At 42.1% G+C, this 16,545-nt stretch overlaps 1 protein-coding gene across 1 annotated transcript in view; it reads left to right on the plus strand.

Annotated features, from left to right (window-relative positions):
- LOC140236873 (uncharacterized) overlaps window positions 1-16,020 on the plus strand; it is a 28,586-nt gene extending 12,566 nt beyond the window's left edge. The window contains exons 20-28 of the mRNA XM_072316815.1: window positions 225-4,999; window positions 6,159-8,921; window positions 9,350-10,043; window positions 10,480-10,871; window positions 11,145-11,982; window positions 12,265-13,011; window positions 13,218-13,633; window positions 14,353-14,617; window positions 15,044-16,020. Coding sequence (XP_072172916.1) covers window positions 225-4,999; window positions 6,159-8,921; window positions 9,350-10,043; window positions 10,480-10,871; window positions 11,145-11,982; window positions 12,265-13,011; window positions 13,218-13,633; window positions 14,353-14,617; window positions 15,044-15,237 — 11,084 coding nt within the window. The 3' untranslated portion in view covers window positions 15,238-16,020. The remainder of the gene's footprint in view (window positions 1-224; window positions 5,000-6,158; window positions 8,922-9,349; window positions 10,044-10,479; window positions 10,872-11,144; window positions 11,983-12,264; window positions 13,012-13,217; window positions 13,634-14,352; window positions 14,618-15,043) is intronic.
- Window positions 16,021-16,545: the final 525 nt, after the last annotated feature.

Below are 16,545 nucleotides of genomic sequence, written 5' to 3' on the forward strand. Positions count from 1 at the left end.
AAACTGTTGGTACATCTACATTGATAACATCTTAACAAACACTGCACAAACAGTTCTGATTTCCATATGGTAGCTTTGGCTCAGATACATTGCTTTACGGAATTATCATCAGGGTTTTCTACTGCAATAAAGATAAGAAATTAGGGAAAAGCAGTTTGCTGTCATGTTGTGATTTTGCTAACATATTTTGATTCATAATTTTGCTTTCTTATTTGGCAATACAGGTAACTTCTCTATTAAGCCAACTGCTGTTTCAGCCTACTGGTCATACATCCACAAGCTCGTCTCATCCAACATCTCTAACAGCTTGGTCCTTGGTGGTCCTATCACAGAGATGCGCCCTCGCCTTGTGCCGATGATTGTCCGTGACATCATGAACAAGACCGTTCGCAGAGAATTCTCGGCAGTCAAGGATATTGTTCTGAACAAATTTGTGTATAATGTCACTGGTTCTTCACTCACTCTTCGCCAGAATGTCAACGTGTCAAGCCCAATCATTGCAAATATGTCGGCTTCTCACTATTTCTTCTTGAGCAGAGAGCTTTTTGATCATAAGTTGTCGTTTGCAGCTTCTCAAAGGCGTCTCAACATCTCCAGCGGACTTAACTACTCTATGGTAATGGCCGACTCTGATATGACCATGAAGACAGAAGGAAGCCTGTTTTTCTGCAGATACCTACAAATGAAGACCCTGACATCAGTCAATGCTACCCTTCTTAAAATCACTTCGCCATTTGACTTGGAGGCTTTCCACAACACTGAAATCTCCAGCCCATTCCTCCAACTCAGCACCATGTCCACTGCTAACGGCAATATTGGTGACAGTGCCATGCTCAATGTGGTCGCAAACCACAACACCACTGTCTCTTCTCGAGTTGGGTCTATGGCGGTCATCGGAAACTTCAACATCGATAGCATGAAATCTCCTGTTTACTTTGACACTGTGTCCGGAAATCTGAACTACAATATGCTTTCTCGTTACCTGATCTCTTCATTCAACAGTTCTGTCTCCTTCAATACATTCCGTAAGCTATTCAAGTTCCAAAGGGTACAGGCAGAGGTGTCTCATGGTATAACGAGTAAACTGATCAACTGGAATGCTAATGGCCAAACTCTCCTGCAGCACTTTAGCACCCCGACTCAGTTCGGAGAGATCAGTACCAGCCTTGATGCCAACCTTCTCAGCAAGTTGGTCAATTCAAGTCACAGTTCTGCATTCGCCCTCCGAAACATGGAAGGACTTGTGCAGTTTGACGAGCTGTCTGGGCATCTGAGGAATAATGTTACCAGCAAATTTGTCAATAGCACTTACGAAACAGAAGTCAATTTCAACAACGTGCGGTCTCTGTTTGCTTTTAGGAAGCTTGGAGGTTCTTCGAATTATGTTATGTCATCTCGCCTTTTGAATGTTACAGCAAATAACACGCTAACACTCAATGGGTTCAACAGAGTTTTCGAGTTTGACAGTATCATTGGTAACCAGATCTGGTTCGTCAAGACTCCTGTCATGAATGCAACCATGGACAATGCTATGGCGTTGAATGGTTTTAGGCGTCTGTTTGACTTTGATGGGGTATCAGGTCGTATTTCTGCCAACATGACATCTCCTGTGGCACAGGCAGTCACATTCAACACTCTTTTGATTGAGCGAGTGCAATCAATCTTTACAGTTGCTAAGATTGCCATTGACTCTAACTCCAACTTTACTAGCCGTCCAGTGAATGTATCCCTCACTCAGACCTTCGCTGTGGACAACCACAGGACCTGGCTAAACTTTGACTCAATTTCAGCATATACCAGCTTCACTTCAAAAGTGTTCAATGTGTCAAGTTCAGCTCTGAATGAAATCAGCTTTGGTGGTGTAAGGTCTTTATTCAACTTCGATGCCATCAGGCATTTCGTGACCTTTGCAACCAACAGTTACTACGTGAACACAACTGTGTCAGAAAGGATCTCACTTGAGAATTTCCGACGGATGGTCCAGTTTGACTTGGCAGCCGCTGAAATAAACTCGTCCTTCATTACTCGACCTCTCAATGTGACGTATCAACAAGCCCACAGAGTTGAAGGAATGAATGGGTGGTTCCAATATCCCCTGGCCGAAACGGACATTAGTGGCAACATCACATCCTGCTGGCTGAATGCGTCAACTTCCTACATCGGGCGCCTCGTTGGCATGAGCGCTCCGTTTGCCTATGACAGCAGCATTGCCAAAGTTCAATATACTCTCCAGAGCATCATCAACGTTACTGGTGTCCACGGATTTGAAGTGACCGCAATGAGAAGTATGTTCGACTTTGACAGAATCAGTGGTGAGTCATCCCATGTGGTCGATACACCCTTATCTCACATGGCTGTTGGGGGTCTTCTTGAGTTTGACAACTTCCGCTCAATCTTCAACTTCGACCTCGTGAATGTGACGACATCAAACATCTTCAGCGTCACTCCCCTCACCACCACCTTTGCTTCATACAACGCCGGTCTCACTCTCCGCGGCTTTGAGAAAATCAATCGATTTACCTACATCAGAGGATTCGCCAAGAGTGCTATTCTAACAAAGTGGACCAACTGGACCATGGGCATGGACGCCGATTTCTCTGGCTTTACGTCCTTCATGGTGTTTGACCACATCACACTAGCTGGACGGAATGAACTCAGAAGCCCTCTGTTTGTCACCCTCTTCAACACGACAAACAACGTGATTGGATCAACGGGATTCCTGAAAGCCTCTGATGCCAACTCAAGGAACCTTTTCAGCATCTCTTCTCGTATTGCGAAGATCGACACAGGAGCAATCTGGGCAGTAAATGACCTCGAAGGCCTTCTCACTTTCCGCACGAATAATATCGACCTCTTCTTCAACACTTCGTCACCTCTGCACAACACAGGGTCTGCTCTCTCTGTCGAGATGAATGACTGGAGGAACATTACTCAATTCGGAAAGTTTGAGGTAAATGCTGGAAATGATGTCTTCACCAGGCTTGCACAATGGAACGTACACTCTCACTTCAGGTTGGACGACATGACTGATGTTTTCACCTACTCCCGAGTAGAGAGCACTACTTCATCAAACTTTACCAGCATTGTCTCGTCTCTGAACACGAGTCTTCATGCTCACATCGTTGGCCAGTCAGGAATACTCACATACGATGAAATGATCGTTTCTACCGTTGCCAACTTCTCGTCATGGCCCTTCAAGGTTCGTGGTGCCTCCATGCTTAACATCCAGAATATGGCTGGCTTCATGAGGTACGACAGCATCTCGAGCTCTGCATCAACAAATGTGACGAGCAGAATTTTCAACACGACTTCTCAGATGAACTTCCAAGCCAATGTAGGAACTGGTCTCTTCAAGGTCCAACGGGCTAACATTACTGGATCACTGTCGCTTGAGACACCTCTCTCGAGAGAAATCAAGGCAACAACGACATCTCAGGTAATCAACTCCAGAAAACTTTTCAACTTTGACGAAGTTACAATGAGGAACGAGTTCTCCTTCCTGACATGCAAGATCAACGTGACAGCAAACTCCGAATCGTCACTTACCAACTTTGTCAACTTGACCAACTTCGAGTCTTCAGAGACGTCCGCTGAAATGACTGTTGCCAGCAAATATTTCAATTCTTCATCTAGTGGTGTCGTACAGCTGCGTGGGTTCCAGAGGCTCTTCACGTTTGAACGAGTGTCTGCCAATGCCCTTACCTCCGTCAAGTCCATCTTGGTAAATGCCACGTCTACGGCTGGTATCGACTTCTCCAACTTTGAGAGAATGTTCACCTTTGCACGGGTCAACAGTTCCGCTGATGTACAGCTGACATCTAGGTTTGCAACTGCCAATGGCATGACTGGAATGGAACTTGTAAACTTTAGAGGACCTACCACATTTGAGCGTCTCAATGGCAGCTTCCTGACGAGCTTCAACAGTACTATGTTAAACAGCACAACTGCTGGCGGATATTCCTTGGAAAACTTCAATTCCCTCTTCAATTTTGTGAGGGTAGGAGCCTCGGTGGAAACTGTCCTCACGAACAAGCTCATCAATGCCACAGCCATCGCAGAATACAGTCTCACTGATTCATCCTGCCTCTGCAGATTTGCCAGGCTTTTCACTCGCTCTGCTGGGTCTTTAACCACCAGGTTTGCAAGTGGTAGTGCCATCAGCGCGTTTGAGCTTAATAATGTCCGTAACCTGACCAGTTTCGACTTGTTCAACATCACAACTGGAGCTCGCCTCATCAGCAAGCCGATTTCTGCAGTTTATGAATATGAATATTCCGTAAAGAATCAACAATGGCTCTACAAGTTTGACCAACAGACCAGCCGTCTACATGGTGACGTCAGGAGCAAGTGGCTGAACATCACCAGCATGTTCGAAACCCAGATGAACAACTCCAATTCTCTGTTTGGGTTTGATGCTGCCAAAACTCAAGGTAGCTATCTCCTCCGTACTCCGGTCGGAATGGTACATGTACACGGCTACGTAAACCTTGATGGCTTCACAAACATAACGCATTTCGTCGAAACATCTGGTCTGGTGTCAGCAAACGTGACGAGCCCTCTCTTCGAGACATCTGGTTATTCAAGATTCTACGTATCGAAAGCAGCTGGCATTCTGACTTTCAAGAAGGCCCTCACTGACTCGTTTGGAAACTTCAGGTCCAGATATGTGAATGGCACATACCAAAATTCACTTGCCCTTTCAGGCTTCCGTGGCATGAAATTCTCAGAGATTAGCAACCGTTTCACTTTCTACTGGGCTGATCCAATCAACCAGATTGCCCTGAAGAACGGGCTTGATATGACAACGCTCCAGGATATGGTCCAATTGTTTAACATTACATGGGTGAATCCAAAGGGAACCGTCTTCGTCTCACAAAGGCTTGATTACGAAAATCTGATCGCATCTGTGAGAGTCCCCTCCATCGGTGTCATTTCAGCCGGAGCTAGCCTCAACACCTACGGGGACATCCTGTCATTCTACGTCGATCACCAGCTCATGGTAAGGAATAAAACAAAAAATAATTTTGAATGCATTCACTCGTTTTACTTTAAATAAAAGATTAAATGATGTATCCATACGTACGGAATTATTAAGCTATGTACTTCATACTTTGTTTTATGTTATCAGAAGTAATGCCAATCTTACTTTCCATTCTAGGTTTATTAAGTATATGTTTGTTTGTTTGTTTGTTTGTTTTATTTTATTTAATCACGGGATAAAATGCCCTCGATCAGCCAGATGGAGCTGTTTTTTAGAGAGGCCGTGAGTACAGTGTTACAGCAACAACAAAAACAACACAACAGTTAACAAATCAATCAAAGTAAATTAACAATAAAAAAACAACATAAAAAACAACAAGCATGACATAATGAAATACATTACAATATAGCAGAAACTAGATACCAAGAACACAAAAAAAAGAGGAATATAAACGTAACCACTAAACACAAACGCTACAAAAGAGGGTGACACAAACAAGTTCACGTAAATTCAGACAAATTAGCTCAAACATAGTTATGAAATCCACACTATAACACATACTCTAACATTCTTTCAAAAGCCTTCAAATTACTTAGTATTCTTACATTTTCGGGGAGGCTATTGAATATTCTAACACTGGAATAAATGCATCCAAATTTCATGAAATTTGTTCTGGGTTTTGGAAGTATAATGATATTACGTGAATTACGTAAATTATATTTATCTATTTTGATAACTACTTTTTACAGATAAATAATGGCAATAACTGGTGTAATAATTTAAGGATAAATATTGCCGCGTGTTTTTCCCAGCGATTCATAATTGCTTCTACGCCAGATAATTCATATAAGACTCGACTACTGAAACGATTATCTACTAATAGAATGGTGCTCATATAACTCATGATAAAAGATAGCAGAAAGTGGATGCCACCGCGCTGTCGAATTAAAGGATCTATGCCCTCCGGGAATTAAAGAGTATTTCTATCATTTTAACATAAATATATTTATGTTATGAATGTATTGATGCACTTTTTATCACTGCAATAATACAGTTATCTGTAACTCTGTTTGATTTATATTTCTGCACTACTAATTTATGTGATTTTTGTGAACTATTCTAAACATAAAAAAGAAACAAATATCTATCAATATGTATTCCTATCTATCTTCTGCAGCGCGACAACCTGAAAACCGTCAATGACATCACGTGGTTCCTCAGACTTAACCAGAGCAATGTCATCTATAGCAACTTCAGCTGGAATCCCGAAACGGTTTCTGAAATTGTCGACATCACCGTTGGTGCTATTAACAGCACTTTCAACCGCACCATCACCATTGCAAATGGCACCATCAACAGAATCATGGAGGTTGCGAACCGTACTCTCACACACACCAGGAAAATGACCAACTGCACTAAGTGTTTCATGCGTTACTCTTACATGATAGCCAACGAGACCCTAAGAGCAGCACTGACACAGCTTAACCAAACCTTCTACAGCCAATACGTGGAACTGAATCAAACCATCCGCGCTCAATTGATGAAGCTGAACGAGACTTTCTACAACCGACTGGAGAGGCTCAACCAGACCATCATCTTTGCTCGCAACAACCCACGAGATTTCATCAACAGGTACGTGAATCTTACCCGCGTGAACGAGACAGTCGTTAGACTGAACGTCACTCTGAGGGAGCTGTATGCCAAACTCCGCTACAACATCACTCATCCTAGGGAGACGTTTGATAACATCAAGGTCCTCATCAAGTACGATCAACGCCGTGACCAGATCACTTGGCTCATTGAAAACAGAGGTGTGGTCAAGTCAGAGGTCATCTCGTACCTGAAGGATGTTAAGGCAAACCTAACCACGAAGGCCATGACACTTATCACCGACATCAAAGAGCTCGTGAAGTACGACGCTAAGGTCGCTGCCCTCCAGCAGTACATTGAAACTCGTTTCAATGTCCCCAAGATGCAGGAGAAGATTGAAGAGCTGAAGTTGAAAATTGAGGAGATCAAGCAAAAGATGGTGGATCTCAGGCGCAACCTTGGTGAGAGAATTAACACCTTGAAAAGGCAGATTGCGGCACTTGACAAAGAAACGGTCACTACCGAGCTGAAAGTTCGCATGCAGATGATCAAGGACTTCATTGTGTACTACCTCAACAGCACCACATTGAATGCCATTGAATCATCCGTCTTCATTGACTACAAGGATGATGCTCAGGTCCAGAACCTCATGCGCAAAGTCATCCGTCTGAGACCACGCAATGTCATTGATATTGTAGACAAAGACCGTGTCCTGGAAGTCAAAGACAACATCGTCGAAGGACTTAGGGCAATCAACCAAACCGCCTTCCGTTATGTCAACAAAACCTACGTAAATGAGACGGCTGAGAATACACTTCAGATGCTCAGAGAGTGGAACGCCACTTTCCATGAATTCGTATACGTTGATATCATCAAAGGTGACGTCAAGCTGGTATTAAACATCACGAGAGATAAGGTAGTGAATATCACAAAGGCTCTTCTCAACTTCACAAAATCCAAAATGCAGGTCATCAAGGCTTATCTTACAGAAAAGTGGGATGCTCGTCCAAGATCGATTGAAGAACTGAGAATGCGCATGACGGAAATGATGATGGAATTGAAGCAGGTAGTGTCTGACTACCTCCTAGAGCGTTACAACATAGATGTTGACCTCATGTCTGAGAAGATGCTTGAAGAATATCTGAAGAGGAAGGAACAGATTGATGTCATCATTGCAAAGGTGATTGAAATCTCAAAGAATGAGACCCATCCCATCAACATGCTTCCTGTGTGCTACTTCGATAAGACCATCTACCAACTTGTTCAGCCTCCAGTCAACATGACGATGAACCTTACAGTGACGTACAGCAAAATGGCCTTCAATTTGACCAAGGTGTATGGAAAGGAAGCGATCAACATGACCAAAGTATACTCTCGCATTGCCATGGACAAAGGAATCGCCCTGTCTAAGAAATACATCCCTATGGTGAAGAAGGCTTTGAAGGAATACAAAACTGCTCTGATAGAGAAGAGCAAGATCCTTAAACAGAAGGCGATAGTGTATTACAACATGGCCAAGGGTAATGCAACCGTTTTCTATGAGAAGTATGCCCCGATCGTCAACGAGACCATCCGTAATTACTCCCGCTTTGCCAAACAAGCTGTACTAAACTACACTATTGTTGTGCGTAACATGACCGACAGGTACATCAACATGACCATTGAGCTGCTTGAGCCTCATGTCCAACCATACCGGGTAATCGTCATGGAGAAATTTGACCTGTTAAAGGCTCGTGTAGCAAACATGCAGGAGCGCATCAGGAACCTTCCAGCACAGACAGAGCAGTTCCTCATGGACACAGCTGAATACCACATTGACCGATACCCCGAGTACAAGCAGAAGACTCTACAGAAAATCGAGGAGGCCAGGCTTAAGCTTCAGGAACTGAGGGTAAACTTAACCAACCTGTACCGAGAACTGAAGACTGACCTGACTCGTCTGTACTTGGAAGTAAAGGCCAATGTCACAGAGGCATACACACGTTACTCTCAGAAAGCACAGGAAATGTATCGCCTTAGCACTGACAAACTGAACGAGTACAAGCTAAAAGCACAGATGAAGTGGCAGACAGTCAAACCAATCATGATGGAGAAATCTATGAAGCTGTATGACGCCACCAAACTCAGAGTGAACCAGACACTTGATCGTGCCATCCTTATGACCAAAGATGAATTTTCACTGATCAACGAGCTCCCCATGAGGGCACTGGACAAGACTCTCTTTGAACTGGCCGTTGACCTGAGAGCTCTCATCAATCAGCTAATTGAAACTGCAGATTTGACCATCAGGGACAGGGAAAGTCTACTCAACTATTATCCTGTGAAGTACCTGGACATGACCGTCTTTGAGGTAAGTGTTCACATTTACTTACCAATACACTGTATGTTATTCAGAATTTCAAGCTTTGGTAGTGTGATTACTGGCGAAAACATTTTCTCCGTATGAATTAAAAAAAAAATAAAGCATTGAACGCAAGACATAAACAAGATTAAGATGTATTAACGATACATGAACCAATAACGAAACTAAAAAGCTGAAAAACCCTATTTTCACCTATTCAACTGTACTTATATTTTTAATATGCATATGGATTTCTGTCTTTATGTATATGCATGCATGTTTTTTATATATAAAGAGAGAGAAAAAGAGGACAAAATGTAAAGAAAAGATAGATATACATAGAAACAAAGATATACAAATACAAAGATTTACAAATTTAACGCACGACAGTTTTCATATAAATTATGCGTTTCTTCATCTCTCTCTCATTATCATAGGCTGGAAACTTCACCTACGGCAAAATAGTGGTGGCCAAGAACTTGACGAAATTCTACGCCAACAAGACTCTTGTCTGGGCCAATAACACCCTGGTTGCTGCCAACAAGACAGTCTTTGACGTCCTCATCTTTACCAACAAGACCGTGAGAGAAGTCATCATTCCGTATGTCAACCAAACCACACGTGACCTGGTTGTCTACTTGAACCGCACCCGCTCCCAGCCTTGGAGAGTTACTCTCAATGAAACTCTCAGCTTCCTGAACGAGACATCTGTTGTTCTGATGAACAGGGCAAATGAAACCCTGATCATGGTCCAGACAAGAGCTTTGGAGGCCTGGAGGAATATTACTTCGGAAGAAAGCATCGCCAAGATGAAGATGTACCTCAACAAGACCAGGGACCTCATAGTCACCTACGCTCGCGCTGCCAACGAGACGATCTTCATTCTGCGAAACAAGAGTGTCAATCTCGTCATCTACATCAGGGATGAGACTCCTCTGCTTAACCTGACGAAGGAGTATGCTCTTCTTGCAAGGAACATCACTAGGGATTCTATCTTTAGGGCAAGGAACTTTTCCAACATCACAATGGACTTCGCTCGCAACATGACTACCTCAGTGATCACCTTCATCAATGGCACCGCAAGGGACTTCACCATGCAGTATGTGACCTACATCAACAACACCATGCCTGGTAAGTAGAAGGATAGTGTCTGAAAACACTGTGATCCTTAATGTTACAGTGAAATCACATATTTTCATATCAAATAACATGATTTTGACACTATGTTCCACAGTTTTACATGTACAAAGAGCATACGTGGAGAACAAGTAAATGACAATAACGACGACAACTAAATGAAACTAGTCCCGGAATGCATTTTTAATGTTTGTTTCTGTATATATGTACATGTATATATATATATATATATATATATATATATATATATATAATTCCTATATCATGCGCATTCCTCGCCAGGAAAAAGCGTCTTTAGTGTAATGCCATTTTAGGTTTTTATCACACACATATCTATATCTATATATATATATATATATATACATATACAATTCCTATTTAATGTGTTTTGTTAATTACTTTATCTTTGTTTTGATCGGTATTGCTACAGGCTGGATGATTCGCTACTATGAAATTGACCAGATCCCCTTTAGGGTCCGTATGCGCCTTGCAGCCCTCGAACCAGTCCAACTGGCACGAAATTTGACCGCCTATGCCATCAACCGCACCCTCTTTATGACCGAGGTGGCTCTCAACCGCAGTCAAGCACTCACACGCTACGCCGTCAACCAGACTCGCGTGATGACACAGTTTGCTCTTAACAGGACCCGTGTTCTCACCAAAGAGGCCATTAATCGCACTCGCACTCTCATCAAGGACACATTGAATACCATTGGTCGTCTTGATGATCACAGCTTTGCCATGAACATCTCTCACCCATTCAACTGGACAAGCTTCAGAACCGTTCCTCGGCTGAGCAACAGTCAAATCCAGTACATAAAGGTAATTACTATTTGGTTGACAAGAATTTCATTCAACCTTCGGCTTGTATTTTTAATTTCCAGTGTATTTTCATATAATGCCACACCATTTTCCAAGTTTCATCCTTCATTCACCTGGAGTTTGCGACTGATGTATTTAACCGAACCATACCAATTGAGAAAACCAAGCTCTTTTTATTGAAATTAAAAATTACTTTATTTTTACTTATGATTATTCATATGTGTACTGAACACTGACAAAATTTGCGAAATTACCTTGTATCTCCTCCTCCAGGACAAAATGGCCCTCATCAACCAGAACGTTGTCGTGCCGGTTCAACTCAAGATCGAAGAGGTCCGCAATAATCTAACTGTACGCTACGACGAAATCTCTGCCATGGTGCGGGAATACTATGAATTGAAGAAGCCTATAGTTGAGGAAAAGATCAGGGAATACCGTGCGAAGATTGAGGAGAAGATTGAAGAGTACAAGAATATCCTCAATGAGTACAAGAGGGAGCTTGAAGAGAAATGGGTGGATGAGTGGAAGCCTACTCTTCTTCAGAAGAAGGATGAGATCATCAGCAAATGGGAAACTGAGATCAAACCTACGTTCGACGCATTGGTAGCCAACGTTACCAGGATTGTCAGGGACCCAGAGCTGCTGAGCAACCTGAAGAGGAACTATACCTATTTCAGGAATGAATATCTGCCTGAGCTGAGGAGATACATCATGGAAGAGAAATACCCAGAGCTGAGGAGGTACATCGTTGATGAGAAATATCCTGAAATCAAGGAAGAGGTGCTGGCCAGATATGAGGTTGCAAAAGAGCTCTTCGAGGAGTTCAGATACAACGTCACTGTCTTCATTGATGATATGCAACTCCGATTTGAGAAGCTGAGGGTGCAAGCTGAAGAGAAGTGGACTGAGCTTCTGGACAGGATTACAAGTCTCAAGCAGAATTGGCCAGAGACAGTCAGAAAGCTTAAGGAAGACATCGAGGATGTCAAGGTTCAACTGAAGGCCAAGTTCACCAAACTGGTCAACAAGATTCTCTCCATCCTCAAAGAGCTTCGCATCCCTGTTGAAGTTCTTCCTCTGGAGCACATCAGCCTTTACAACCCATGGAAATGTGAGTATTGACTTTCTCTTTTTCATGAATAACTTCGTAGCTCTGTTTAAGACTATATAATACTTGTACAATACTTGTACTTTTTTTTTTCAAGGCAGCTGATATATAGAAAATCATTTTTGTAGGTTTCAGGGCAGTTGAGAAGGATAGAGAAATTTTCGATAAACTTCTTCGTTGACTTTGAAATGATTTGTATTCTTCAGATCAATCTGAACAGCATATAAACATACTGTATGGAATTGTTATTTTCTTTTACTTTCTCACTACCTTTGTCATTAATAGACACTGCAATGATCTTCGGTGACAACCACGTGATGACCTTCGATGGAAAGGTTTACAGTGTGCCACCATACTACGATGAACAGCAGACTTACATCCTCGCTCACGATTTCGTCGATCGCAACTTCTCTCTGCTCGTCCAGAAGAAACGCGTCACTCTTTTGGTGCGCAACATGAGTGTAGCCATCGATGACCAGATGGTGGTATACAAGAATGGAGAGGAAACCCTTCAGGAGCTGCCGTACCAGACACCAGTCAGCAAGGAGCTAACTATCATGCGCAGTGGTCCATGGGTTAACGTCACCTCGTCATCTGGTATCGCTCTCTTGTGTCACAAGGAGCACTTCCTGTGCATCTTCCATCTGAGCGGCTGGTATCATAGCAAGTCTCGAGGACTTCTCGGCAATGTTGACACTGAATACCACAACGAATTCGTTCTTCCCACTGGCGAGGTCACAACTGACCTTGTTGAATTTGTCCGTGCATACGACGTTTCACCTGCCTCTAACCCGAGAAACGTTGTTCCGTCCCTCTTCGGATCGTGCGCATCGAACGTTGAGATGTGCAGAACTCTCTTCCTTGATGACAACTCCGTCTTGAGCGAGACATTCAACGTCATTAACAGGACCGAGTTCTACAACTTCTGCCTCGAGGACACCAGGAAGTGCCATCAGACTTGTGATTCCGCCAACGCAGCCATCACTCTTGGCAAGGAGTGCAGCACCAACGTGAGCTACACACCAGAATGCTGTGAGTATTACATGCTGATCCGAGGTGTGTGAAACTCACTCTATTTGATAAATTTCGAGACAAAATAAATGCAGAACGTTCTGATTTCTGGTATAGTAATGGTGCAGTCAAACGAATAAGTATGCTAACATGTAAACATATCCAAACATATCTAGACACTGTCTCATTCGGAAAATTAAATCTCCATCCTGCTTCTTCCTCTATAGTGAGCTGCAACGTCGGGGAAATCACTCAAGAGAATGGTAGATCTGCGAAATCGGCCGATATCATATTCGTCGTCTCTGAGACTTATGCTATGGCTGAGGACAACTCCATTCAGGATAACCTTAAGGTCCTCGTCAACCGCATCAAGGGCAAGCTCGGAGCTTTCAACGTCTCCGATGTGAAGTACGGCATCACAGCCTTCGGTGGAGCTGACATCCACGGCAAACCTCACACACACACTGTCTGTGGACATCTGCAGGATAACCTCGTTGAATGCCTCAACAGCGGAATCGACAGTCTCGTCTTCCAAGGTGCTAGACCAATCGATGCCATGCAGGCCGTCGAATACGCGGCTCACTATCCATTCCGCAAGGACGCTGCTAAGATCATCATCCTCATCACGGACGAGGAGCTAATGGTACGTTGTCCAAAATATTATTGCCAAAGCATTCACGATCCAATACACCAACGGACAATATGGTATATTAAAGGTCCTGTTTACCTTTGGGAGCAGTGATTTAAAAATTTTCAAGATATCACATTTCATTTGATGCATATGTGTAGGTCAGTTGTATCAAAAAACATCCTACCATATAAGAATTTTGCAATAAAACCTAAAATATAAGGAGATATCACTATTTTTTTTAAATAAACCGTAACTGTAGACGGTTTAGTCTGAAAACATTTTTATTATAACCATTGTTCACATTTTGTATATCTAACAATACTTGACGTTGATTATGCTAATTCAAATCTTTACATTGGTTGTTTCTATCCCGAACTCACATTTTAAAACTATTTTGAAGCACTTATGCTGAATTTTTATTTCATCTGCAAATGGTAGGCCCTAAATTATACCTTTAATTGATAAAAAGACTGGAAAATGTCACGAGAGAAAGTTGTTTGAAAGATGTTATGCTCAACTCGTTCCCCATGATATATTCTGTGTATATTACTCGCTAGGCAAAGGAGGAAATAACTTTGAGACTCCGTTGTCGTCATGTGTAACAACATTTGATATACTTTCCTGCATGTATGTAAATCACGATAGTTCAGTCTAACCAAACTAACCAAGGTGCCTCCATGAGAATAAACTGACAAAGATTTTTCGTCGTATTGTATCATTTGGTCATGAAGGAAGAGAGTGGCAAGCCATGGGACTTCCTCTTCAACATCAACACATCTCTGCCAGCAATCCAGCAACTCCTTGACCGCCAGGGCATCACCTTCAACGTCTTCTCATCCTACCCAACCCTGAACAAGAAGACAATCGATTCACCAATCCTTGGTGTCAACTACCTCGGAAAGCAGATCATCAAGAAGAAGAGCAGCGGCGAAGAAGGCGTCGACCGACTTGCGATTCCCAAGGGACAGTACGCAAAACTCGCTACAGCCACTCGTGGTAAGCATAATATTTATGTTCATTCACGAAGCTACAGTCAGTTGATGGTGGCTTACTTCCACATCATGCCGTCTTGGACGTATGCTGGTATACTAAATGAACTGTGTTAGTGCGTCTGTAATCCTAGAAGACTGTCCGCTTCCCAAACTTTACTGTACATTTATGATGAGCCCCAGCCCATGCTTCCCTAACGTTATTATATTTATTATTTGTTAATTGTACCATTTCAGTGTGAGTGTATGATAATGTAATTGTAATTATGATGTTCTGTTTGGCTGAATAAATGCTAATGATGATTTTAATAAGAATGATGATATGAATAATAATAATTGTAATAAGAATAAAAATGATAATAACAATAACAATAATAATGAGACAATTGAAGAGAACCACGTACAAATTACCTTTTTCATTGTCTTCCTCCAGGCTCGATCATGGGTCTCCACTGGCTCCAGAGCGGCCACCGTGACCTGACCCACATGTTCCCCAGGCTCATCTGGAAGCAGGTGGAGCCCCAGTTCAACGGTCGTGTGGACTACACCTGTCGCTGCACCCTTGGAGTCTACGGAGAGGCTCGCGAGGAGTGTCGCATTACCCGCTTCGTCGACGGAGTTTTTTAAACGTACTAAACATCTTGTAAGATCGTCGCATATACAAAGTCACTTGTAAAGGGCTGACCTGTGATTTTGTGTATTTAGTTGTATCTGAAAGAAAAAAAAAGTTATCGACCTTCACAAGATACTTTCGGTTTTTGTTGTTGAAGATAATTACAACGTTTAAGCATAGTTTAAAGTAACGTTGCAAAAATCTTCTTACACGTTATGAAAGGCAGCCCTATAAGAAAATTACCGAAATGTCTTGACTTGACCGGATTTGCCCATGACTATGACTTCATGTCTGAAAGCAGTTAATCCGATAATGCAATTTGCTTGAAATTCTTGAAAAATCGAACGTATCAAGGCCAAAATTTATTGTCAGTATTCCTTCATTTTTTATGCTAAGTCGAAGATACCGAGTCTGAAATCTGTACTTACTACATGCTATGAACACGTCTTGTATCTTTTGGAAGGGACATACAGGTTACAGGCATTAAGCCATGAACAAAATGTCTCTCGAACTACTGAAAAAAAAACCCCACACATCCAAGAAGAACTGGATAATATCCTTTCAACAAATAGATATATACGCAAAGTGCCATTCATCCATTACGGAATGATTTAAAACAACAACAAAGATAGAATACCTATGTTTTGTAGTTGAATTTTGACGAATAAGAGGATTTGTTTGTTTTTGTTTTTTTCTTGTTGGAGACAGTGACGATCAATGTGGTTTTGTCGTCGTACCAACACGTGTATTTATGTATTTGATATTAGATGAATAAAAGATAAAAGGAAACAAAGGAAGGAAGTGTTTTATTTCAATTTGGTATGTTCATCAGTATGTTCACGTGCAAACGTATGCTGCAGTAAGTTTGGACATTTTATTTAACTTACCGTATATAATTCCTCTTGATATTGTACTGAATTGTCGTATCTGTGTTTCTATGACAGTGGGACTCCGTGAATATTCAGTATTCATCAAAAGTCAGAATGCAACATACAGCAATGTACCTAAGATTGAACAACCATAATTTGTACCACTCGCACTTTTTGATAGCAGAGAGAAATATATGGAAGCTGCAGTTTGAACTACGCAAAACATAATGTTTCCGTTGAAGTCATTTGGGTTTACGTATCAGACCGAACCATCCAACCGAAGGCTTTTGAGAGGAAAACAAGAGAAAGATAGGATAAAGAGTTATAAGGACAAAACAAGAGAAGCAGTATTTGTGAAAATGATAATGATTGCTTTGCATGAAGAGAAAAAGGAATATGAGAAAAGTGGGAGACGTTAATGAAGATGTTGATTAGAAGTGAATGTTTCAGCTT

The sequence above is a fragment of the Diadema setosum genome, chromosome 13 (assembly GCF_964275005.1).
Source record: "Diadema setosum chromosome 13, eeDiaSeto1, whole genome shotgun sequence".
Lineage (NCBI taxonomy): Eukaryota > Metazoa > Echinodermata > Echinoidea > Diadematoida > Diadematidae > Diadema > Diadema setosum.